The 26,832-nt window shown below is 46.8% G+C and overlaps 3 protein-coding genes across 5 annotated transcripts; all 3 read right to left on the bottom strand.

Annotated features, from left to right (window-relative positions):
* Positions 1–2,167: 2,167 nt before the first annotated feature.
* Positions 2,168–3,035, bottom strand: LOC125548775. Its single transcript, XM_048712316.1, has one exon. The coding sequence runs from the start codon at positions 2,921–2,923 to the stop codon at positions 2,417–2,419; it is 507 nt and encodes a 168-aa protein (XP_048568273.1). The 5' UTR covers positions 2,924–3,035; the 3' UTR covers positions 2,168–2,416.
* Positions 3,036–14,225: 11,190 nt separating this feature from the next.
* Positions 14,226–20,207, bottom strand: LOC125545178 (protein RETICULATA-RELATED 6, chloroplastic-like). 2 transcript variants are annotated; one of them, XM_048709054.1, is made up of 7 exons: positions 19,189–20,207; positions 18,545–18,674; positions 17,686–18,216; positions 17,356–17,463; positions 16,423–16,965; positions 15,920–16,042; positions 14,226–14,844 (listed from the first exon to the last, which is right to left on the bottom strand). In XM_048709054.1, the coding sequence occupies exons 1-7, from the start codon at positions 19,749–19,751 to the stop codon at positions 14,680–14,682; spliced, it is 2,163 nt and encodes a 720-aa protein (XP_048565011.1). In that variant the 5' UTR covers positions 19,752–20,207; the 3' UTR covers positions 14,226–14,679. The 2 variants fall into 2 exon arrangements, with proteins under 2 accessions (XP_048565011.1, XP_048565012.1); XM_048709055.1 differs by lacking the exons at positions 14,226–14,844; positions 15,920–16,042 and adding an exon at positions 16,066–16,297.
* Positions 18,545–25,461, bottom strand: LOC125545179 (sorting nexin 2A-like). 2 transcript variants are annotated; one of them, XR_007299929.1, is made up of 7 exons: positions 24,467–25,461; positions 23,958–24,167; positions 23,597–23,857; positions 22,369–22,455; positions 20,858–20,956; positions 20,694–20,760; positions 18,545–18,674 (listed from the first exon to the last, which is right to left on the bottom strand). XR_007299929.1 is itself a non-coding variant. In XM_048709057.1 (6 exons), the coding sequence occupies exons 1-5, from the start codon at positions 25,361–25,363 to the stop codon at positions 20,876–20,878; spliced, it is 1,536 nt and encodes a 511-aa protein (XP_048565014.1). In that variant the 5' UTR covers positions 25,364–25,461; the 3' UTR covers positions 20,545–20,760; positions 20,858–20,875. The 2 variants fall into 2 exon arrangements, 1 of the variants encoding a protein (XP_048565014.1); XM_048709057.1 differs by lacking the exon at positions 18,545–18,674 and having other exon boundaries at positions 20,545–20,760.
* Positions 25,462–26,832: the final 1,371 nt, after the last annotated feature.

The following is a 26,832-nucleotide window of genomic DNA, read 5'->3' on the forward strand; positions in this document are numbered from 1 at the left end:
GGTCCTCCTTCACCCAAAGTGGATGAAGGGGATTCGGCTCGGTGGTCTCCTTGCCAGCGGCATCCTTGCTGGTGAGGTCCTTGGCCGTCTCTGTCGCTGTGCCGTCGACGTAGTGGAAGACGCCGGCGCCCCGCAGCTGCGGCGTGATCTGGGTCTGCCACAGAACATAGTTGGTGCAGGAGAGCTTCTCCGGGACTCCACCCTGAGCGGCAACTGGAAGGAGGCGAAGGAGGAAGACATGGCTGCGCATTTGATGGAGATGGATTAGCTAGGGTTTTTGGTGGAAGAAGAAGGCTCTGTATACCATGTGCGACTTGCGGTAAACGTCTTAGCCTTCCTGGCCGACGTGTTGCATATTAAATAGAAGGGTTGCGAGCCCAAATACGCGTACAGGTTGTTGAGATAGATATATCTTGTAAAGGAAGAAAACTAGGGATAAGAGGAGATAAAGATATAAAAGAGTTTAGCTAACTAACTACTCCTCCGACGGTGTTGATCTCCCTTCCTGTATATGCCTTGTACAAGTCTACAGGCACGCAACCATATCATCACGTTTAACATACCACACTATGAATTGAGTTCTGAGCATTTGCTTGGGCCGATTGTTGGTTAATCAGCTGGGCCTGAGAGCATTTTACTTGACAGAATAAGCTGGCTGAAAGGGCAATGTGTGACTTTTAGATGGTGGAGCATCGCTTGCACGACTGGCGACACATGTTAGTGGCGTACTTAGCCTACTTAACATGCCTGATCTAAGGCCTAATCTAAGGAATGCCAGCTATATTGATCTAATGGTGACAGGATCTTGACTTGACTAACATAATGCTAATACCCGGAGTGCTCTAAGAGACTCAGATTGAGTTGACTTGCAATTTCTCTCAAGTGGCAGCTGCTCATTCGCAATTTCACATGGATTCTGTACGGCAAACATGTGCAAGAACTTTTCGCTTTAATTAATGCAAAGTTCTGTGCAACTGAAAATTTGAATTACAACATTCAAAATTTTCTACTTGAATACAAGAACTGAAAATAATGGTGTTGCAATCTATGAAGTGTTGTGTGATTTAGCCCTTGAATTAAATTTATGAGTTCTATCCTTGTTATCCCCAAATGTTCTAGGTACGTGTGTATTACGTCCTCCGTGGTGCATTACGTACAAGTTTATCCTGCATTGTCAGATTGTTGACGTTGATCGAGTCCATATGCACTCATTAGTCATGACATGGAAAAGAGGTCTATGGCACCGGTGTTAGTGAATTGGCCCCCCATAATGTATCTACAGCACCGGGGTTGAGGTGCATCAGACACTGGCTGTGCTCTCTAGAATTTTTTGGAACATACAAAACACATAAACAATACGTATTTAGCATACCACATAATTTGCCGAAATTCCAAGGGCAGCTCAAGAACAAAATAAATCACAGTGTAGATAATTGACACTAGGACCACCAGTTAACAACCCAAATTAGATTAGCTTGTATTCTCAACTGGAATTTCCCTTCTTCTTTTTCTGTTATTGGAGATATGTTTTGAGTTTTGGATTTGAAATTTTCAGTTTAATTTGGATTAGCCACTATTCGCAACAAGATTTATCATTTTGAGTTTCTCAAGTAGCGGTTTAAACTTCAGTTTTTTTTTCTTGTGTGTAGTATGGTACATAAATGTTACTTCTATATCCTCTCTTTTTTTCTTATTAGAACTTCTCTAAGCATTTCGGACAATAATTGGGGTTGGATACCTTTTTCCGCTTCCCTTTCCTTTCGTGTAGTATCCGATTCATGTTGATACTTATCAAGTTATCATTTCCTTCAATAGTTCCTCGGCAATGGGGAGATCTTAAGTCGATTTGCCGACAATAAGCATTGTAATCCAAATGGATAACCTACCTTGCGCTGCCACTTTGGTTGTGTTCCTTTCACTTTTATGAGCAGTGCTTGTGAGATTCTCCTATGGATTTTGTCGAAAACCCCGCATACACCGAGTTCAATGTCCCAAGTGGAGTTTACTGCTTGCAGCAGGTGACTAATATAAAGATGAAATCATTGAATCACACATCGTCTTCTGTTTTGAACGAGAGGAAATACTCCATGTTATGAAAGATTTTTGTAGAAACTTGAGTCGACTCAACCATATCTTTGTTTTTGGTGATAGCACACACCATGAAAGATTTTCCCAGAAAAATTCAATCAGCTCAGCTAAATATCTCTGTACATGTTGGGGGGCTTACAATAATTTTTTCCTCTCATCTCCGATCTAAGAACCACTAAACCCTCTGTACATCACTGTACATACATGTGTCAGGGCATTGAGAACTGGAAATACGTTCTCCATCGTGGTATTCACATCGGAAGACAGAGAGGAAGCAAGAATAATAGGAGGAGGGGGTGAAGAAAGATGAGAGAACTCTTCGAGCCCTCTACTCCGAGGCCTCCTCCACAATGCTCTCGAGCTCCGGCCGCCACACGCCGACCCTGCAGCCGCTCCGCCGCCTCCGGTGGGCGCCCGACGCGGTCTTCTCGGACAGCAGCTCCGTCAGGTAGTTATCCTGCTCCGCGGTGCTCGCGGCGCCGCCGCCGCTCTTGCCCCGGCTGCTCGGCCGCCTGCTCTTCTTGTTGGAGCCCGGGCGGCTTTTCTTCCTCCTGTCGACCGCCGGCACCGTCGCGGACGGGATGAGGAAGTAGATGCGGCCGCGCTTGAGCTCGGTGTCCGGCGACACGATGACGAGCTTCTTGGTGGGGCACCCGACGCCGGCGGAGGACCAGGCCGTGGCGATGGTGTGGTTGGGGTGCTCGGCGAGGACGGCGCCGCCCGTGATCGGGCAGCTGAACTCGTCGACGCGGCCGCTGAGGTGGACGATGCGGACCACGTCGAAGGAGCCGCAGGGGAGCATGCAGGTCAGGCAGCACCGCAGGCTGTTGCCCATGCTGTCGTCGTCGCCGCCGGTGCTGGAGCTCGAGTCGACGGCGATGAGATCGATCGATCGATCGCTAGCCTGGCTTGTTTAATTGGCTGCTGCTTGTTTGCTTGTGGGTTGTGATGGCAGTGGCAACTGGCAAAAGGGGTTTATATAGCGCGCCAAGTGGAGTTTGCGGGGTGCCAGCTCAAGTCATAACTATCTTTGGTGGCTATTAAAATGTGTAGAGCTACGGCCACACCTAGGTATTACCCATCCATTTCCTTTTTAGGCCATATTTGGTTGCTTTAAGATAAAATTTTAACTACCAATTGATTTTATTTTAAAATATGAATTTAATAAATTTATTTATATGTTATAAGAGTGCACAATAATAGAGTGATTGTTGATCGGAATCTTTTTTTAATCGATTAAAGTACACTTTACATAGTGTTATCAGTAGAATACACGGTTTGGATGGATTGGTTTACATATTCATAAGAAAGTTGTTATACGTAATTTTACAAATAAAATTTCAAAATTTGATACGCCAGGGCTGTATCAAGGTGCTAAGCTATTTCCATGGCTAATCCTTCATAGCAGAATTCTCTCAGTGGACCTTTCATCAATCTGTTACTAGCCTCATAAACTCATTTATTAGCTCTGCCTCAACAACCCTGGAGAATGTCGTCCACCTCTGTAGTAGACTGTCATTTCAGTCCCGCGGTTTGGGGCCTTCTTGAGGACTGGCTAGGGATCCTTCCAACTCCCTCATGCACGATCGCCAATCGGTCAACACAGGGTTGAATGTGATCATAGGCACCACATCCAAGAAAACGCACACAATTCGTAGTAGTCGTCTACTATATGCATTGTGGAGCGGGTGAAAATAACGGGACAAGGTACATATCTGAAGTGCATCTCGAAGTATCCCACATACCATTTCAGGATATCCAATGCATCGTCGGCGTCCATTTGCCACACGAGTCTAGCAATGACACTGAGGAGTGGTAGTCCTCATGTAGTTTGTACATATTTTTTTTAAATACTTTGTTTTTCTCTCGTTCTCAATTAATAGAGGGTGTCCTGGGCAGGATTTTTTGAAAAAAAAACTATATCTGTTTTAGAGTTTAAATGAAACTCAATTTTAAAGTTTTCTCCAAAGACTTGTTGTCGAGAAACATTGGGGGAGGCCCTTATCATATGTTTACCAGTAATTAAAAGGTTATTTACATGATATGTTCGAAAGGATCCAATTCTCCTTAACCAATAGTATTACACGTGTTCAACGCCAATCAAGGAGGTTTCATGAGAATGGAAATCTTGTGTGTAGAACATATGAACTTCAAAATTCTTGCAGTGCAGAATTGATAATTTTAAGCTATTTTTATGTGATAATCGGTAGTTGGAATGCACACAAGAATGTTTTTGTCCTAAAATCCAAAATAGAAATTGAATTGGGAATGGGAATGGGCCAGTACCTATTGTTAGGTAGGTTGTTTAGCCTTGTACCCCACTACATATCTGAGTCTTAAATTGACTCTAGCTCCTTGTAGCCTTATTTAGCGAATCCTATAGTTTGAAAAATAAATATCTCGACTTGCACCTTTTCTTGTGAAAGTTTGACTTACAACTTTGTCTAGCTGACTACATATAACTTTTTTCAACGCAAATTCGAATGACAATAGAGTTCATGGACGCAGAATTCTCCGCGGGAGCGTCCCTTTCTCCCTGGCTATTCCCATGAAAGTGTGTCCCCAGCATTATTGATGGAATGAAATACGGCCAGCCTTTCTATACCAACTATATCTAGACATACTCCACACAAGAAAACGATATCTAGGCTGTAGGACAAGGAAAGGCACCGTGCACCATGTTCCCGGGGCCATGCAAGTTCGTTCAAGGCTTGCATTTTAAAAATGATTTGCCCCACTGGATACGTGTTCTCTGCCTTCCCATAGATTCCTTTTGGAGGCATCCCCATTAGTTTTTCACTAGCATCCAAAAACCGAGATGGCAGCTAGATTACTATTATGATTAGGCCAATAGTTTGAGACTGTTATGGTATAAGGATGGTGGTCATGGCGTAGCTAGCCAGCTTGTGTTCTTGGGCAGAAGTTGCCACGAAGGAGCCGATCGCATGCAATGATTAGGGGGGATCTTACCTGCATTATCTGTTGTGATTCTCACGGGGAACATTCCTAAACCCTAATGGCTAATGCCGTAGTAGAGTAGAGGGGTGGCTAAGCCGGCCTAAAATGCACAATGGAACCAGATGCTCTTGTGATAAACATGCTGATTTGGCCTTTAAACTTGACACTTAGTATGGAGCTTCCACACATATATGCTAGTAGGATTTACTTTGCAAAGATTGTTCCATCTTAAAATATCTGGAAAATTTAGCTACACGTTTTTGCCAATGTACGCTCTTGGTGAGGATGCTTTTAATTAAGAAGAAGAAAGATCTCCACTGCCACACTTGAAAAGATCAGATAAATCTTCTTTTTACAAATCGACTTTGTATATTGTAAAAAAAAGGGCTTGAAAGTGTTTGTTAAGTTCAGCTTATGAGCGAATTTAAGCTTAACTCGCGTCACTTAGGAAGCCACTAACTAGCCACACCTGTCGTATGCTAAACGAGCAAATCTTGATTAGCAGAGATCTGGAAATCTCATGCACCAACCAGATCGTTGAATGCACGCCCCTTGGTACGTAGTACGAAGTACGGATCACATTGCGAAAGTAGACTGAACATGTCTTGTACTACTAGAGTATTTGGATGCCGTTAGGTTCTTGTCTTATACTAGTGTATTATTAATTTTGATAACGTCTACTAGCATCACCCATGCCCAGCCTTTTACGGGAGAACAAAAATGGAGATGAGTAAACATGATTCTGATTTAGTAATGTTTATTATCACTCGAGTACACGGAAGAATAATCTTGTCACGAGTGGCGAAGGAACCTACGATGAAAAAGATGTTACCACCATGAGAATGACATTTCCCATGCTATGGGAAGCCACCGCGCGAGGTGCGATCGATCCGAGGGAGGCTCGTAAAAAACGATGGGCGTCCGGTCCGGAAGCTGCCAGGCGCGAGCGATTCACACGGCACGGTGACCAAATGAGGCGCACCCAACATTCCAAATCCCCTCGTCGAACCGCCCAAATCCAAATCCGCCGCCGCCCGGGAGCCGAGGCCGCTGCACTCCGGCGCTCCAACCCCAGCGGAGCAAGTTGGCGCCGCTGCCGGGGCCGTCCTGGACCGGGCGCGGGAACTCTGCGCCGCTGCACGGTCGCGTCGGGCGTACGTCGCAGGCCTCGCGGGACCGAGGAAGATCGCGGGCGCGCCGGCGGGGAGCAGCGGATCTATGGGGAGCGGGGCCTGTTGTTTCTTCCCCGTACGTGTTGGGCCGCACGTCTCCCCCGCGACGTCGTGCGTCGCACGACGACGGACCGCTGCCCGTGCGTGTAGCCTCCATGTTCCAAACAATATAGAAATCACACGGGTTGCCGACGGACCTTCCTGGTTGCCGTCCACTGCTGATCCACCAACGGTACGATGCGCTGTACGGTCAGTGGTTCGGGTGAGCAAGCGCGTCCGTTCGCTTGGCGGGTCTGCCGGTGTGTGTGCAAGTGCGCGGTCACGTCCGGCATCCAGGCACACACGAGCGCGAAGCCTTTAGAGCAACTCCAATGAGGCAACCCAAATGAACGATGACTTCGTCCGTTTTTTATTCGTTTGGGTTGGCCGCCCGCCTGGCGTCCGGTCTATTTTAGATATAGGTCGGCAGCGCGTCCAACGTGTCGACCCATATGTAACAGCATGGCCGGCTGGCCGCTTTATTTTGCATTGATGAATTTGCATTTAATCATATAGCCAAATATAACATAGTTTGAACCGAATAAAATAGCATAGTTTTACAAGCCGAATAAAAATAAAAATGTCTCATATAGTTTTGCAAACATATAAAAGAAGATAAATCTATTGGTTGCCAACATGAGCTCACATAGAGTTGGAATTCGAGCCGAGTCGAGCCAGCTCGGCTCGACTCGCTAGAGCTTGTTTCATTAACGAGCAAACTCGACTCGACTCGTTATTATAACGAGCTCAAATCCAAGATTGGCTCGACTCGTATAACTCGCGAGTTGGCTTGTTTAGCTTGTTAAGCTCGTTAAAGATATGAACATAAAACCCCTCAAATATTATAAAAATGATTATGTATATATTAAACATATATATCATTAAAATTTCCTTGTAACGCATGAGTCTCTTAGGCGGTTGGGCCTTCAACGGCTAGGCCTTGTGTTGTGTGCCTAGGACATAGGGTGCTGAGTGGCTAGTTTTTTTTTGTATTGGGAGTGGCTGATCTTTTGTACCGAGCCTAACGAGTTACAAGAGTACTCGTGAGATTGGCTCGTTTAACTTGGTCTATAAATGATTTTAAACTAAAGGTTGGCTCCACTCATTATTCTTCGAGTTCAAGTTGATTCGAGCCGAGTCACGAGCTACTCGTTTAGCTCATGAGCTTCGAGCTTTTTTCCCAGCCCTAAGCCCACATATGCTCAACCAAATCATTTTGCAGTTGCACGTGAATTTTCCAATCACGCATGTCATGATGAAATGGAATGAACTGTTCAAACGTTGTCGCTCCTCCATGCTCAGGCGCAACATTCTCATCATGAAACTGAAACCCTTGATCATACAGACGTTCTGGACGCTCGTCTTCTACGTTCATATTGTGCATGATCACACAAGCAGACATCACCTCCCACAGTTTCTGCATGCTCCAGGTATTAGCAGGATACCGAACGATACCCCATCGAGATTGCAAAACACCAAAGGAACGCTCGACATTCTTCCTAGCACTCTCTTGCTCTTGGGCAAATTTTTTCCTCTTCTCTCCGACAGGGTTGGGTATTGTCTTGACAATAGTGGTCCAGTGAGGATAGATACTGTCACCCAAGTAGTATCCTTTGTCGTAGTTGTGGCCGTTGACAGTAAAGTTCACTGGTGGCCTGTTACCTTCGGCAAGCCTAGCAAACACCGGCGAGAGCTGAAGCACGTTGATATCATTGTGTGATCCAGCCATGCCAAAGAAAGAGTGCCAGATCCAGAGATCTTGAGACGCTACGGCCTCTAGTATGACAGTGCAAGCCCTGGCATGGCCCTTATACTGCCCTTGCCAAGCAGTCTATGATGTCAAGCATCCCTGAGAAGCCCCTGCTGGCATTCATCGCCAACAAACGGACTATATCTTCAACAGCCGGCTCTCTCAAGTACTCATAGCCAAACACAACAATAACAGTCTTGCAGAACTTATACAGGGACTCTAGGCATGTAGACTCGCTCATACGGACGTACTCGTCAATGAGATCACCGGGCACTCTGTATGCAAGCATTCGGATGGCGGCAGTGCATTTTTGATAAGAGGAGAAACCAATCTTGCCAACAACATCCTCCTTGGACTCAAAATAGTCATCATAGCCGACCACCTCCTCTCTAATACGGTTGAAAAGATGCCTACTCGTATAGAAACGGCGGCGAAATTTTTGATGTTTGAACAACGGGTTTGTTGTATCAAAGTAGTCCTTCCAAAGAAGGAAATGCCCGCTCGCTCAGTTGCGATCAATGCCGGAAGGTGGCCCGGAATGGAGCCACGGAACAACGCCCGCTGGCTGTTGAGGTGGTGATGGACCAACACGGCAGCCAATATCTCCTCCTCGTTATTGGACGACGAATCATCGGAGTCGCAAAGAAAATTGTGGAAAAAGAACTCGTCGGTGGAGTCCATTTTGTACCTTAACAAACTGTCGAACAGTTTGCGGGCATCGACAAAAAAGACGGCCGGCAAAGGGAGTCGCGGCGCGCATGGACCAGCTAGCTGTCCGACGAGTGAGCCGGCATCCGGCGAGCATGCCGGTGAGGATCTGGCCGGGGCGGCGAGGCGGCTTCTTGGTCGCAGGCGGCTGTGCGGTGGGGGGCGGGGGGGAGGGGGAAGCAGTCGGCTCCCCGACGGCAAGACGTTTGTGGGCGGGCGACGTGAGAGTGGGCGGCGTTGCTAGGCTGATGTGGAGGCGCCGGCAGCTGGCAGTCGCTGGCAAAAATAGTCCGCGGCATCGGCGACGAAGGAGGCAGGCGAGAGTTGCTGTTGGATGGGAGGAGGCCAATGTGCCACCGACCAGCGGGCCCGGAGAAGGAGAAGACGAGCAAGGGAGCGTCCGTCGCGTGTCCGCGCCAACGCAAATCTGGCTAAAAAATGAACCGAAAATGGGTCGCCCGCCGACGAAAAGCGGGCGCGTGTTCATTTGAATCGGCCCGTTAGAGGAACTCTAATGGGGCGACCCATTTCATCCGCGGCCGTCCGTTTGGGTCGGCGCAGACAAAAAAGCCGGCCCAACGCACCGATCCAAACGGACGCGTGTGTGCTTTCGTCCGCCTGCCGACCCATTCCCGGCCCATTTTTTAGCCTGATTTGCGTCGGCACGGACACAAGACGGACGCACGCGCGCTCGCCATCTTTCCTCACCGGGCCCGCTGGTCGGTGGCACATTGGATTCACACCCTCGCCCGCCTGCTACGTCGCCGACGTCGCCGGCCATTCTTTGAGATAAAAATGGATACATAGATAATTCTAGCGTACACAGATAAAAAGAAAAGACCACTACTCGTTGATTTCTGACTCCGACTCGGTAATGTCCTTCTCCGATGTCTGAATGTAGGCGTCAGCATACGCCTCGTCTTCAAAATCCTAACCCGCCGTTTCTCGTAGCTTCAGTTTCAATTGAGCTGTCTGCTTCCGCGAGCGCTTGTCCTCTCGATAGGCAGCTCGCTCCCTCCTCCTCGCGTCCCTCTCCGATCTCAATTGCTTGTAGAACTGGCGCTCGTCGACGATGTCCTGCGGGAAGCCTCCGCGTCACACCACCAAGGCTTCCACGTCCTTCTCTACGATGGCGAGGCAACGCTGCCGCCTCCGGTGGACACGACGATCCTCGTCGGTGAAAAGCCGCAGGAGAGGCGCCAGATCCTGCGCCCGCTGGCTCGACACGTTGGGAAAATTCATATCCCGACGAGGCCTCAGGAGGCGCCACGCCGCCGCGTCGTGCGCGTGGGCCGCCTCCTCTGCGGTGTCGAAGGTGCCGAGGACGAGACGTTTCTCGCGAAATCAGATCTCGGCGGAGAAGGCGCCGGAGCGGCGCTCGCGGACTCCGCGAAAATCTGAAGCGCCCAGGCGGCGGATCGACATGATGGCGCAGAGGCGGCGAGAGTGGGTGGCCGACAGAGTTTGGAGGGAGCGCCTTCTTTATAGCGAGCGCCGGCCGCGGCGCGCGCGCGAACCTTTCCCGCGCGTTGGTGCGCCAAAACCAGCGCGCTAGGCCGCTTTCCCCTGCGCGCTGCAGTGCCAAAACCAGGGCGACGGCATAATGTTAAACACGCGCGGTCATGAAATGGATCGACCCATTGGACGCACTGCCGATCCAAAACTAAAAAAGGGCGGACGGCGGGCGGACGGTCGACCCAAACGGACAAAAACGCCGTCCGTTTGGATCAGCCCGTTGAAATTACTCTTAGACCGTCTTTTATGTCCGCGCCGATTCAAACGAACACCAGCGGATCAAATGGGCCCATTGGAGTTGCTCTTAAATATGCCACCGGGGCAGTGCGCAGTTCGTCGTCGCTTGGATTTTCTGCCTGTCAGGCGAGCGCGTGAGCGACAGATGGGCGCGCAGGCGCGCACGTGCGCGCAGCGGTGGTTCAGCTCAGCTCCTCGTAGCTGGAGCCCTGGAGAGGCGAGGAAGGAAGGAAGGAGCGGCGAAGCTTCGTGGGGGTATACTCTATCCGGCCGCGCCGTACCGTACCTGCAGTCCTGCACCGACCGCCAAGATACTCCCATTCAGGCCACCATTCCCGGAGTGAACTGCTCGGGCCGCGCCGCTCCATGTGGCGGCCGCACGCGACCAACCTGGCAAGCCAGATGCCAGGCCCGGAAGCATGCGCCGGCGTCTGACCCCGTCTGCTGCCCTCTGGCCGCGCCGTGCCATGCACACTCTGGGCAAAAATCACTGTTTTGACCTAAGGACGAAATCAATTCACAAACTGAACTGTTTTAAAAAAAAAATCACCCAAATGATCTTTTTGTGTGGCGTCCGACAGTTAGACGCCACACTACACTGTGCAGCGCCTAACACACAGACGCTACACATCTGGACAGCATGGCACCCCGGAGCCAGGCCTGGCCCCATCCTTGATGGTGCAGCGCCTAGGCGAAAGGCGCTACACTATCATGTGCAGCGCCTAGACGAAAGGCGCTACACATGCACTTACTAACCGCCTCGGAGGCAACAGAGAGCAAGACTAAAAATTGCTAAATCAATGTGCAGCGCCTAAGAGCTAGGCACTACACTATGCAGTGTAGCGCCTGACTTCTGGGCGCCTGACTTCTAGGCGCTGCACGATTGATCCACCACGCGTGGCCTGACCGGCGAGCTTAAACGCATAGGGCGCGGCGTGACCTGACATGCCATGACATGCACAGTCAGAATTTGAGTTACTACCTGTTGTGGTCGATCTGCAGGTTGGCTGGCTCACGGGCAGGGGCTGGCTGCTGGTCACGTATTTGTAACCCATGCTCCTGCGGTTTAAAGCAAGCAAGCACGGACCCTTGGACGGTCACTGCGGATCTTCTCCATCCCTGTTGTGTGTCGGCCACTATGCAATCAGATCAAATGATCTTCGTAGAAAGAAAAAAAAGAGCCCGGGGTATGATCAGAACGAGCATATGTGCATGGATCGATTAAATAAAAGGAATATGTAGCCAAAGATCAACAAGAGTGAGTGCGCGCGGGAGAGAGTAGTATATTTCCGTTTAGTTTCGCCAGATTTTGTCTCTCCTTCAGTAATGACCAGGCATTGAGCAGTGAAGTACAACTAGCCAGAGACGGAGGCAGGGGGGTGCGAGCAGGGGTCAGACACCCCCATGGCTTCACCCCCCCTGTGAGTTTCCGTTACTAGGGAGTACTAGTAGACATCAGTACGAATACGTAAAGTGCAGACCATTTGTAGACCTATGTTGAAAGCTAATGGCCTAGCAGGACACCTTTCCAGCCCAAAGCCCAACGTGAGAAAGCATCGCTAGTTGTACATATCAGAAAGAAAAGAATTACGTGCATCCGTAATATCAGGCAGTCAGTTTCCTATCTACCCTGTAATTTCGTTCGTGGGAATCGTGGCTTCTAGGTCTGCTGGCACCGCAAGGCCCTACGCCGCCGTCTCTCGACTCTCGCTGCTTCCACCGCCGTCTCTCGGCTCTCGCTGCTTCCACCGCCGTCTCTCGGCTCTCGCTGCTTCCGCCGCTGCGTCACAGGGTAGAGGGCACTCCACTGTCCACTCCGGCGACTGAGTCCACGATGGGGACCATGCCGGTTTGTCTGCTGCACCGGCATCACGCACCACAAGATCTGTTTCAATGAACCAAAGGTACATCACTGGCAAATAATAATCTTTTTGAATTAATACAATTCCGTTGAAGGCAGTGGTTTATAATTTACTAATTAGATACAGTAGAATTACAATTTAAGAATCTAATTTTACTGCTCATTTATTTCAATCACTGAATGATGAAGAGAGAATACAACTAAACATATTTGGTTTTCAAGCCCGTTGCTTCTAGCTCCGACTGTCATGGCAAATGCAAATCTTTCTACATAATAATTCGAACCCAAGTCCAGTTGATGTGCAACTCACGGATATGTAGTTTTCTTTTATATATTTCTCCCTCCGTTCCAAAATAAATGTCTCAACTTTACTGGGACAAAGAGAGTACTGAACGTATGTTGCAATACAATGAAGTTACATTTTTGAGACTATATTATTATGTTGTGTCTCTCGAACAATTATTATCTTCCTCGCCCCCCTCATGTCTGAATCCTGCCTCCGCCCCTGCAACTAGCATCTAGCCAGTGTAGTTAATCAAGAACAGTGTCGGCCGGCCCGTGGTGGTAACAGTAAAACGGAAGCACAGAGCTGTCGCTACTAGCCACTGCAGGGCAGTACGTACGTAAACAGTAAATGCGCAACAGAACTTACCAGCAGTAGGGATAGATTCATCGCATGGCATATCTACCTACAGCGAGCAAGGCAGGGCAAGTGCAGGTGGTAACTCAAATTTTGACCGTGCATGTCATGTCACGCCAAACACAGCTCAGTCGGTCAGGCCACAGGCGGTGGATCAATCTTGCAGCGCCTAGACGTTAGGCGCTACACTGTATATCGTGTAACGCCTAGCTCTCAGGCGCTGCATACTGACTTAGCAATTTTCAGCTTTGTTCTCTGTTGTCCCGAGGCGGTTAGTAAATGCATGTGTAGCGTCTTTCGTCTAGGCGCTGCACATAATAGTGTAGCGCCTTTCGCCTAGGCGCTGCACAATCAGGGGTGAGGCCAGGCCTGGCTCCGGGGTGCCACGCTGTTCAGATGTGTAGCGCCTGTGTGTTAGGCGCTGCACAGTATAGTGTGACGCCTAACTGTCGGGCGCCATACAAAAAGATCAGTTGGGTGAATTTTTTCCCAGGACAGTTCAGTTTGTGAATTGATTTTATCCTTAGGTCAAAACAGTGATTTCTGCCCACACTCTGTACTTGCACTGCACCTGGAATTATTAATAAGGGTTTTGAAATCTAAGACTGGATGAGCACTCGTAATGAATATGGTCCGTCAAATTCCACCACCTGAGGCCCGTCCTCTGGGGACTGAAAAATGTTTTTCAGCGTCAGAGATCCCAACCAGAGGTGCAACTCTGCATTGCCAATTTGCCACAGCCGTGAACAGAATCCGGATCCGGTCCTTCGCACTTCAGGCTTGCCCCTCATAATAGTATCAGTTGCTAGACTTTGGATATGTTCGTTCCTCGATGGTCCGGGGATCGGTCGGTGAGGACGCATATTTGGGTCCTTGGAAAAGAAGATGAATATTGCCGCGTTGGATGGCCGTGACTTGGAACTGGATTCCTCTGGCAATAGCAACAGCGGGCTAGATTTGTTCGATTAATTGTGCGATTACGACATATCGAAAGGACAGGAGCCCTACGTATCCCTGCAGTGCATTTGGATTACGACATATCGAAAGGACATCTCTCACTAGTCACTGGCATAAACAAGTATCGACAGTTCCAGATGGCACCAAACACAAAAAATGGAGATACAGTCATACAGTCCAATTTCTACCACTTCGAGTTATATATTTATTTTTCGAAACGAAGGCAAAATATTTGCTTCATCGATCAATTAAGAAGAGAATTGCCCAGTTAATATATGAAAAACCGGGTGAAAACCGATATAGACAACCCAAAAGCTGGTTACTCACGAAGCACAAAAGTTGTGCTTGAATTCAACTCATTTGATCAAATACAACTCATGGCTGCCAAACAAGGTGGGAAAAAAATTTCTCATGGAAACTCAACTTGTGTTGCCAATCCAAGATGATATCAAGAGTCTAGATGGTGTGTGTGTATGTGTTTCAAAATCTGACTGCTTCCTGTTGATGTACATATGGTATATTTACTCCAGAGATGTGTAGAAGAAGCTCCTTCTAGCCGCAAGAAAAGAATGCTCAAATAAAAACTCTGCTCTTCAAAATTTCATGTTTTCCTTCCCGAAAAACAATGCAATGTGGTTGGGATTCAGTCTTGCTGTACGAAGACCTTGTGTCTATATGCCTGTACTGTATGCGATGTAACATAAGATGGAGACTGTTCCTTTGAGTTGGATGCCCACAGCCAATAGCCTTTTGGCTATGTCTGCTCACCTGATTGGTTCTTATTAATATCGTCTGTACTTGGTACTTCTGCCGTGCCACATTCTAACACTGGTATTTCTGATGAGATGGGAGTGTCAGGAGAAGGTGGCTCTTCCTCACTAGTTTGGATGCCTGTAGATCGCGCAAGATCAATCCATTGCTGCATCAAACATAGCTGTCAGTAACGACTAGAGAAACCTGGAATGCAAGTATTATCATGCATAATATATGTATGAAGCTGAGTAGTAGACTGCAGAAATAAATCCTTCCGCGTTGTAGGATTTTTATTTCTGTCCCTGGAGATATTTAGCATCGGTTCAATCTTCTACCAGAGACAAACTTAGGGGTTGGGGTGGATCATTTCATCCAATGGATGAGCAATCTGCACCGCAAATAGTGGTTGAATGGGCTAGTGGCTCGGTCCAAAAGAATCAGTGTATCCAATTGTGCATTAATAGCTAATCCTATGGGTCAAATGATCCTCACTGTTGTGCATTCAGTTGCATCTAAATTGTGCGGAGCATTTGACCCGTAGGATGAAGTGGATCGGCCGTATTAGATGCAATTGGCTTTGTGTGCATGCACTAATATGCTCTTCATGCACATATATTCAGACATTCATCAATGCAACAATGTGCGTGTTGACGGATGAACCTTTGATTCTAGTGATGGATATTGATTATTTGATTATTTAGGTAAAATTCCTAGGATTGACATGGCGCGCCCTATTAAAACGGAGTGACACACGTGCACCCGTTAAGTGTGACCAGTGGAGCCTCCAATATTTTCTTAGCACATGTACAGGACACACATGTATGTGCGAGATGACATTTGTTGAGTACTGAGTTTGTACTGAATGTGTACGTGTGGGTTATAACTTACAAGTTAGATTTATGGATCTTGTAGTAATGTAATATGGTGCTACAAAGTGTGTGGCTAGGGCATGCTGTTAGTGTTGGAGTCGTACACTTGTATCCCAGGTCTGCTTTGTATGGAGAGAGGAGACCACATGTTGTAACCATAGCCTTAAGAGGTCTCCCATATCATGCTAATTGAAAAAGATTAAATTAGCCCCTATTCATCAATAGCTAACCTGCTCTCTGAATCACACGGTTTTTTTTTTCTTTGGATGGAAATCCCGATATTTGTTTGTTTAGTTCAATCAGCTTGATGGAACACCTTAACCAGAAAAAAAAAACTTAATAACAGAAGTACAAAATGCAGAAGTGGCAAACCTGTGTTCCAAAGTATGAATTGATTATCCGTGCAACAAAGGACAGCACGTCAGCAAGAATTGGCTGATTATAGTATGACACAAGATACTCTCCAAGCCGGTGCTCCACTAGACCAGCAATGACCTTAACATATTTGTCGGGGAAATGTTAGATATTGCAGAATAAGTCAAAAATGGAAGGAGAAATTGTAAGTTGTCTTATATGATCGTAAATCACTGGACAGGCTGCTTGATAGCATACCAGTTACAGCTGCAAGGCCTCAGTCTGCCTTTAGACTAACTCATTAATCCACAGTATGTTATATTACAGATCATTTTAACCATTGCTAAATTTCCTATCATGTGCCCTCACATGTGCAACTCGACAGACAAAACATATCTACATAATCAGCCAGAATCACTTGTGAACAATTTATTAGAATTAGAACTTCATCAAATATATATATATATATCTAAATTCTCGACCCTTCATTTGAAACTAGAAAGAGGATAATATGGAAGTACCTGATACCGCAGATTTGCTGATGTTCCAAGGAAGCCACTATACACAGAAGCTGCTTTCCAAATGGGAGCTCTTGGGCGTTCTGCCTCTATACTTGTAGGACTCAAAACTCGACGAGCAGCATACAAAACGTCCGAAGCAACTCCAGCTCCAATACTGGAAACAAATCCAACACCAGCAAGTTTCAGACCACCCACTAGTACCGATGCAAATCTCTGGTTCATGTCCCAATTCTGGCCCACGATACCCTTTTGAAATGCATTATCTGGCAGTGACCCTAACAATCCTCTGACAAGCTCCAAGCTCTCACCAGAACCATTGTCAGCAATAGATAAGAGCGAAATAGTAGGAGCAGGAAGCCAGACTGTAAAAAAGTCAACAACAGAACCTCTAATTGTATCAGTAAGGACATAGTCGATCTCTTCAAAAAACCGTCCTTTCCGTTTTTCATATTGTGCTAAGACAGCTGTAGTTATTGATATACCCTCTTCGATAGCTAATCTATTCAAGAATTGGGGATCTGCCAGTAACCTTTCACGGAAACCCTGCACAAAATGATCATTTTCAATATCATCAACATGCAGTAAGTTCTCCTAGCTATAAAGAAGCAGAATCAATTAGACCGCTCAAGGCCTGGCCCAGCCCTTGTAAACCCAGTTTCCCAAAATATTTTTCACATCTTTCACATAATATCACTAGTAAATATTGATTATTTCTGGCAGTTCTTTCCTTTCGGGATGCCAGGCGGGGCTGATCCTGGATGAAATCTGACAGGGCTGAGCCGTCCATAAACAGTTCTGATAGAATTTTTTTTCAAATATAATCAAGGAAGGAATATACTATTCAAGCACTAGTATGCATCTGTATGGTCAAGCACCAACCCATAAATAGATAACTACAAGGGAAAAGAGTGAAAGAGTAAAGCAGGTGCCTACTTGGAACCGGTGAATCAATTCATCCACGACAGGGTATTTCTCAAGGTCAAAAAAGTTCTGCAATATCTCAGGAGAAACTACACCAAGATCTATTCCTTTCTGAATATCCTGTAATGAAATAAATGCAAAAATTTACATTAGCTCAAACATAAGAAAATGCGATGTTATTAGAAATCATAACTGCCTGACATAGCAAGTTTTTAGCTGCGTTAACTTTTTAAAGAGCTCATTACTGGTTTTCTAGAGTAACATCATTTACGGCATGTTACAGTTAGTAAGAAATATAATGCAAAGGAGTGCCAAAGATATGCTGATAGAGCAAGTGATAACCTGGGGCAGAGCTTCACGCCTCCTACCAGCTGCATTCATAACTCTAGCGATTTCAGCACGGTCAAAGCAATTTCGACTGCATGGCTTGGCAGCAGAATACCACAATATATCCGCTACTGGGATTTCACCTTCTCGCCTTATACCTTGCCTCTCAGGATCAAGAAGGATCACAACTTGCTTTTTCTTTTGCATCTTTTTAGATATTCTGGCAGGAACACCAATTCCTCGTGACCCATACATAACATGGCTTGCACCAGTTACAACAACGAGCATCCCTGAAGGATCTCCAGTACTAATTTCCTTCACTATTATTTGGGACATGGTATAATCATCAACTACTCTTGCCTGTGCAGATAGATATGAGCTAGGGCCAAAAGGAGAGACACGAGAGGATGAAGTCTTGTCTATCAATGATCGGCCTGAGATGGATGTAAAGCCAGAAATGAAGCCTGAGCCAGCTGGAGGAGCATACAACTTCCTCTGCTCTTTTGAAAGGCCTTTGATTCCTTCTGCTTGGACAGTTCTTACCACCTAGTCAAGAAATGTATTAAGTACTTTTCACCACAGAGAAAACTAAGCTATCTTATTTGGTATGCTCCATATAAGAATACTTCTCAGACAAGGGCCAATGTAGAATAGGTGCTTACACGTCGAGTAAAAGCACTTGATGGCGCAAGGCAGGAAAAAGCTTGCCAGCTGGAATAATGTAAAATCAATACTGAATAACTACAACTATCAAGTCTACAGCCTTAGAAAGTCAGAAGTACCAATGAACAAGGTCATGATGATAAAAATACGCATAAATAAACACATGCAGATGCAGTTTTGCTGGGTGATGTGTGTGAGAATGATGAATTACCTCAAGTGGAGTTCCACATGCAATAAGCTTGATTCCATTATCACGGCAGTAGTTTAAAAGAGGTTCATACTCCTGCCAGCGCTCCGGTGCCCAGTGAGATGTGTACAGCCTTAAGCTGTTGCCGTCAATTCTGAATTAAGACAGGCCTGTTAGAAGTTCGTCGAGGAAGTATTGCAAGGCTGATAAATCACAATCGCTCTCACAGAAATACACTATTTCCCCATAAAGGTGAACAGGGATTAAAAATTTCAACATATTCTCTTAAATTCGTGGGTCCTGAAATGTTTTTTATCGCAAAATTTCAGACGAGATTCAAATTAATTCAAATCAAATTTGAACTGGGTCTAATTCAGTGAGTTTTGATTGAAATAATTTCAACTTTTTTTGGAAATTCCAAATATTTCCACGAGGTCCTAAAATTTTCCGTTATCGATATTCTAAATCCTGAGTCGAAACTACTCCTAACTTCCGAGTAATATACTGTACATCTATCTGAATGAAACCACAAAATGTATTTTGAACGAAAAAGCTCCGGGCACATAGAAAATTCTACCCAGTACTGTATGTATCTCGGTTAGAATTATGAACTCTTGCAACTAGGAACAGGTAAAATCCATTCAATCAACAGAAAAAGCAGTAACAACCTCCCGTCCATGAACTGGTTGAGCTGCTCCTGGAGGTCGCAGGGGAAGGCCTCGAGCGAGAGCGAGAGGGTCCTCCCGGCGTCGGCGCAGCGAGCGGCCAGCTTCCGGACGATCTCGAGCTCGAGCAGCCGGTCGTCGCGGTCGGGCACGAGCTCGGCCTCCCCGAGGTAGACGACCCGCGCGGCCATGAGCTTCTCCCACACCCTCCCGCGCGCGTCCTTGCCCACGGCCTGCGGCTCGCCGATGACCGTGGCGTCGTACATCCTCGACAGGGCCGCCTCCCCGTTGGGCTCCTCCGCTGGGGCCGGGGCCGGAGCGGGCGGTGGTGGCGGGGCCGGCTTCTCGTCGTCCGCGGCGGAGGCCGCGAGGGGGAGGTACTGGAGGGCCGTGGACGCCGCGGCCAGGGACGGGACGAGCAGGAGGAAGTCGCGGCGTGAGGCGGCGGCGGCGCAGAGGCTCCCGCGGGACGAGGGGGAGGACGCGGGAGAGAGGGGCGGTTTGGCGGGGACGAGGGGTTTGAACTTGGCGGTGCCAGGGTAACGGGACGGCGCGTGCGGCAGCATTCTGCCCGGGCGGAGACGTCGCCGGAGGCGCGCCGGCGGCCAGAGGAAAGTGGAGCGAGGCAACAAAGAGATGGAGTAGCCCGTGGCCGTTGGCTAACTATCCCTTGCTGGTACTACAGCACGGCAGTACGCCTCCTCTCCTCTGTAATAAGAGTAAAAATCACGAAATTTTGGAAACGTTTCTCGTCGATCGTACTACGCGATTTGAAGTGTTTGAAGCTAGTCGACATTGCGTGCAAGTAGCGGACAAAGAGGCACCACGCCGCAGATCGTACCATAATTGTTTGGCAGAGGGGGAGAAGACACAGACAGCAGTGGATTTTTGGGCGGAATTCGTCCGGGTGGAAAAAAATTCATGGCAGGTAGCTCTCATTCTTCGGGTTTTGTGGCGGGAACTTGAGCATGCATACGCGGCGTCTCAGGGAGCTCGCATAGGCCTGGTGCCTGATTGCGTGATAGGAATGGCTACTAGCTGCCGACCATACCACTGGCTCGCGTCTCCGCGAGCATATCTCAACCAGTCAGCCTCGTCGGAGACAAGTGAGTGGCTCACCTTCCGCACAAACCTGTTGATGCGCAGCATAATACTCCTATCAAATAGCAAATGCAAGCCTGCAACTCTTCTCAACGACTGAAAATAATCTTTTCTCATGTATTACCTCCTCCCAAAATTCTTGTCTTGTTTGTCTATATGGATGTATCTAATACTAAAACGTGACTAGATACATCCATATGTAGACAAATACTAGTATAAGACAAGAATTTTGGGAGGAGGGAGTATATGGTTCTTTCAGGAAGCAGGGAACTCGCTAGTGCCGCGTAATTGTACAGAGAAAACTCAGCATTACAGCTAGACCCAGGGTGGGGAAAAACTGGGGGAAAAGAAGGTGTATCGGTTTTAGGATTTGTTCTTTCTTTCCTGAGGAATTTTCAGGTGCACACCTGGCCGGAGATAGCTACATCCAAGAAAATCCTTGACACGGCGCCCCTTGGGGAGTGGTAACTGTATCTGCACATATCGCCGAAATCACCGAGCAGTGGTGACATGAATCTCAATGCGGTAACACCAATGTTGATGCTGCATATGACTGGCTCAAAATTCACACCTATATTTACATCCTACTTCAGCTGCGCCTTTCTGCGTATCCTTTTGTGTCTTCTGCTAACTTTGCCCATATACTAGCAATATTATCTGACTGTTCAACCTGCACATTGACAAAATGCAAGGACGTCAATTTAGTTTGCTTTGGTAATGATCAGATTATTGGTACTGTGAAATGCAATGTTTATTTTCAAAGAGTTGTAGAGAGCTCGTAGGTGTTCAAAACAAGACGGTGTTCCACCAGTAAGCTGCATGCACCTGCTGGTATTATATAATTTTGAGTTTCATACAATGCCATCTAGGTTGCTTGATGTGAACTTTAGAAATTTATTTATTCACGGTGTTGCAAAGCTAAAATAGTTCCCATGCGCGATGAACTTTTCTTGGCCAAAAAGGCGACAGACATAGACTGCCAATGCGCTACAGTGGACCAAAATACATTTCAGATGTTATCTATACTATCCAATCAAACACTACTTTGCTATCCATACATACAGAACAAATTATGTCTTCCAAAACGATATCATACACAGTGTACATTTTCACATCACCACCAAATTACCATGAAGCATAAATGTTTGACATATGGACATTAGTTTGCTCCTCTTAATCAGAGCTTATCATTTCCTTTTGCTATAGAGAAATAAACACAACAAATAACAATATACCATATCATTTATATTTTATAGTCGACATGATGTACTCCTACAAACTAATAACACTACAGGGGCTTTGCTGGTTTGAGATAGTTGCAATTGGACACCCCTACCAGTCACTAGGTCGACATGGTTTCTACTTTCTGCAAGCCTTGGAAATGTTTCTTTATGTGTTGCTCAAGCTCTAGGTAACCAACCAGCAGAAACATGAAAAAGGAACATGCTTCACATGCTCTTAGGTCGATATAAAGATGCAAGATAAGAAAGGTGAGACTGCAAACATCAAGTGGACCGACAACTCACTTCTGCTTCATGCATACAAATATACTCCCTCCGTTCCTAAATATAAGTCTTTTTAGAGATTCCACTACAAACTACATACGGATGTATATAGACATATTTTAGAGTATAGATTCACTCATTTTGCTCCGTATGTAGTCCATAGTGTAATCTATAGAAAGACTTATATTTAGGAACGGAGGGAGTACAGTCCAAAGTTGTGCAGTGGAAAATTCATACAGCCATGGTCACCACATACCAATTTCCAAGTGTTCATTTTGCACTTTTGCAGAAAAGCGAGCAATTGTGCAGTAGCCACAGTGGGCATCATTACTAACTTCTGGTTTCAAACTGGGCAATACTATGCAATGGTATTGGGTAACATTTTGGGTTAATATGGGATACTGAATTTAAAAATAATGGGGCTATGAAGATATATTTACAGCAAATCGCAATAGGTAATATGGTAGACAGATACTCAACTGATGTATTTATCTTTTGATTTTGCATTACAAAAATTCAAAGGGTCATACAACCGGCAACCAAAAGAATGATTCAGAATTGAAGTTTGAAATTATACCTGACTTGTTACAAAGCCTTTCATCATCTCCACCAAATCCTGGCGTATCTCTTTATTAAATCTCTTAATTTCATTCATGTTGTTTTCCTGCATTAGAGAAGCTTATTTCAGAGAAACCCCAAATAGTCCATGCCAAACAACAAAATGAGAACTTAAAATCAACAGCATAGTCATGTCCCAAGTATTACCAAAATTCTAACATGTGGTTTGATAACCTACAGGCTACAGAGGGATGTGGCACTTCCCACACCAAGAAAGAAAAAAGAAAAGAGAAATATGATAGGCACTTTATTTGACTTGAAAGAGACTGTTTTATTACATAGATGTGCCTCGTAATATTTCTCAGTCAACTCAAATAGATGCTATCTGGGTTGAATGACAGGCTTAAAGACTCTCTAATATTGTCGACACAAACAAATCCCACAGGACAAATACAGCCTACACATTCAAGTTTATGTACTGACTTACTGAGAAAAACAGGTCCCAGTAGGTCAACGTAGTATATCTCAGTCATACCTGGCATTGTCATCATTTAAATAGTAGGAATCTGTCTTGAAAACTAATGGCCAATCCGTATATACTACATATAGAGACTTCAGTTACTTCACTGACAATTAATGTAGTCGGAATACTTTCCACAACTCATATAACCATACTGAACTAATGATCTTGACTCGTGAATTTTTAGCAAAACGAATATCCGCCTGCTGCAGCAATTGAAGCTACAAGTTCGTTCCAACTTCTGAGAGCTTAACTCGGACATAAATTTTTTAGTGTGCATAACACTGTGTTTGCTAATAGTACACCTCAGACATCACTATGGTAAAGGTAAATTAATAACATTAGTTCAGACTGACTGACAAAGTCAAACGATGCATATATACAGAGTTCATTATAGTGTTCATGACATTTAACTAGTGCCAGGCAACGTTTTGAAGCTCGGTGTCGAAACCAAGATCAAATGCATTTTATTTTGATTTTGGCTGATAGTTTTCGATAAAATGTAAACTGCAGTATGAAGCTATTGCTCTCCCCAAATACTTAATTGTGCTTGTGTAACCATTGCAAGAATATTAACCATAAACTAGGAAATGTTGTCATCTGACCTTATGGCATAACAACTTTGAATTGTGCAATTTAAAAATAAATAGCAATTCATATCTCAGAAGGCCACTATCAAGTACAATACGCACATTGTACTCTTAATTCAAAAGTTTAGGTGATTTACCTTGATAAGTTCATACTCTTTGCGTGCATGACTTTTCGCGTCTTCTGATGTTCTTATTGTTTCTTTCAGTTCTTCAACCTTCTGATACCTCGTCCTCTCCTGATCTATTCCTCTTGATGACACAGATTCAAGTTTCGCCACCCGGTTGTGCAAAGCAAATAAGTCTGATGATAGACTTTGGATATGAAGCAAAGCATTAGAGCGATCAGTAAATGCATTGTGAACAGAAGTCATCGTCTCCAGGTATTTATGGATAGTGTCCTGTAAAAAAGCATAAACACCGTTACAGATCAAGGAACAAAAATAATCAAGAAGATCTGTATCCAAGATAATGTTACTCTCACTCCAACTTCCCACATACCAGATGTTTCACAATTTCAGCATCCAGTTTTGTCTGAGACCTGCTGACTTTGACAACAGCATTTGCAAAATTGTTAATATTAACAGCTCGAGTTCTGTGAGAACTGCATGCAGATTGGTCCTTTTCAAATTTCGCCAGCTTAACGAATGTCATTCCCAAGTGAGCTGTAGTTGTTCTAAAATCCTCATGAGCTTTAGCAAACACCTCTGCCTACAAATTATGTAGAAGAATAGACTTAGCTGGTGTTCTTTTGTACACTGCCGCATGGTACCGGAAACCTGATATGATATTAATTTCTTGATCAAGTTGCAAAATGCAAATGTAGTACATGTACTTAACAAGCACGCATAATTTAATTCCTCCATTCGGGTACATGTTAATGTAGTACATGTTGCTTCTGTCAAAACTACACTAATTATGCATAAGAAATTAAGAGTAACCATCAGAATGAGAGTAACATGAGTGATCTAATAAACCAGACAACAACACACACAAACACACACAGCTACCTGCTGAGATGTCGCTGCGAGTTGCTGCTCCAGTTGCTCGAGCTTGGCCTTGTGGAAGAGGAACTTTGCGTCAGTCTCCTCCTCCACTGGAGGCGGCCTCACCGCCATCAACCCATTCGCGACCGTCTGCTTCAGGTCCTTGAACATACCAAAAAAGTCTCGCCCGCCCTTTGTAGGCGTCGTTGGTGTGGTAACAGCCGTCGGCGAGGCAGCAGTGATCGCGGGGTTGAACCTGGGAGACTCACCCTCTGAGGTCGGGATACCGCTAGGATCAGTGAGGAAGGTACGGAAGTCATCGCTCCGGCTGACAGTGGGGTGCGCGGCGATGCGGCAGAGGTAGCGCTGGACCGCGACGCAGCGCTGGTTCACGAATTCATGCCGCTGCATGACCTGCCCTTCCACGATGCTCTTGTCGGGGCGCGCCGGGACGAAGAGGCCGCGGTGGGTGGCCGCGAGGCGGTCGGCGAGGGCCACCACGTCGCGGAAGCGCCGCCGCACGCGGAACTCGCTGCCGTCGGCGGTCCGGGTGGTGACGAGGTAGGAGAAGTAGCTGCCGGAGCCCGGGATGACGCCCGCCGCTCCGGTGGCGGCCTCGTCGTGCTTCTTCGGGTCGGTGACGGTGATCTGGTAGGACTCCGGTGACGGCTCGCGGGAAACGACCGGGGCGTCGGGGGTGGGGAGGATCGGCGAGGAGTCGTCCTCGCCGTTCTCTTCGACGAACGGGTCGCGGTGCGGGGGGGCGGGGGGGGGGGGGGGGGGCGAAGGGGAGGGGGGGGGGTGGAGCAGTGGGTCGGTAGAGGCAGCGGCCGATGCGGCCGATGAGGAATCGAGGGCGAGGGTCTCGAGGTGTTGGTCGGCGGGGTGGTTCACCGTCGCCGGGGACTCGGCGGCCATCATGGCGGCCGCCGGCGGTTAGGTGGGGGTTGGGGGGAAAGCGAGATCTGGCGGGGAAAGCCGGCGACGAGTCAAGTCGGGTGAGGGAGCCAGGGAGAAAGGCGAGCGCCGTGATACGTGTAAGGCAAGCCTACCTCCCTTTCGTACCCTACGCCCGCTGCCATGTGGGTCCAGCGCGCGCATCTACCCCTTTTCTTTGACTTCCATTTTTCCATACTGCAGTGTCAGTTGCGACGGGACTGCAGGTATATCCTAGAGAAAGACAGGACCGTTAATTAATTAAAACGAGAAAAGTTTTTCTCTTCCAAAAACACTCAGATTTATTAATCATCAGACGTGTAAACACCCCTGAAAAGTAAATAAGTTACGTCAAAGTCCTTGGATAAGGTCACACGGGATACACAAGGAGATATACCATGTTGTATGCTCTTCACGGATGATGTGGTCTAGTCGATGATAGTCGGATGGGGCTAATACAAAATTAGAGCTATGTAGACTAATCTTGGAATCGAAATGTTTTAGTCTTAGTAAAACTAACATCGAGTATAATGTTGGGGAACGTAGTAATTTCAAAAAAATTCCTACGCACACGCAAGATCATGGTGATGCATAGCAATGAGAGGGGAGAGTGTTGTCTACGTACCCTCGTAGACCGTTCGCGGAAGCGTTATATCAACGCGGTTGATGTAGTCGTACGTCTTCACGTCCGACCGATCCAAGTACCGAAAGCACGGCACCTCCGAGTTCTGCACACGTTCGGCTCAGTGACGTCCTCGCCTTCTCGATCCAGCAAGAGGGGCGAAGTAGTAGATGAGTTCCGATAGCACGGCGGCGTGGTGACGGTGTTGGTGAAGAACAATCTCCGCAGGGCTTCGCCTAAGCACTACGAAAACTATGACGGAGGATAAACTAGAGGGGACAGGGTTGCCGGCACACGGCTTGGTGTTTCTTGATGTCTTTTGGGTGCTAGCCCTACCCCTCTATTTATATGTTGAGCCTTGGGGTCAAAACTTGGAGTAAAAGCCTCCTCAAAGTCGGTTTCACCCGAAAGGCAAGAGTCCTTCTCGGACTCCAGGGCTAGACGCCAGGGTTCTCGGCGTCTACCCCCTAGACTGGCGTCTAGCCTCTGGTCTTCGCAAAACTTCCTTTTGTACTTTCCCAAAGCCTCGTGGGCTTTCCCCTTTTGCCCAAATAAAGTGTTCTCGTACCCAAACATTTCGGGAAACATCCGGAACCCCTTCCGGTGAATTCCGGAACCCTTCCAGAGATCAAACACTACTATCCCATATATCAAACTTTATCTCCGGACCATTCCGGAGTTCCTCGTCATGTCCGTGATCTCATCTCGGACTCCGAACAACATTCGGTCATCAACATACATAACTCATATAGTACTATATCGTCAACGAACGTTAAGCGTGCGGACCCTACGGGTTCGAGAACTATGTAGACATGACCGAGACACCTCTCTG

The sequence above is a fragment of the Triticum urartu genome, chromosome 3, assembly GCF_003073215.2.
Source record: "Triticum urartu cultivar G1812 chromosome 3, Tu2.1, whole genome shotgun sequence".
In the NCBI taxonomy this organism is placed as follows: domain Eukaryota; kingdom Viridiplantae; phylum Streptophyta; class Magnoliopsida; order Poales; family Poaceae; genus Triticum; species Triticum urartu.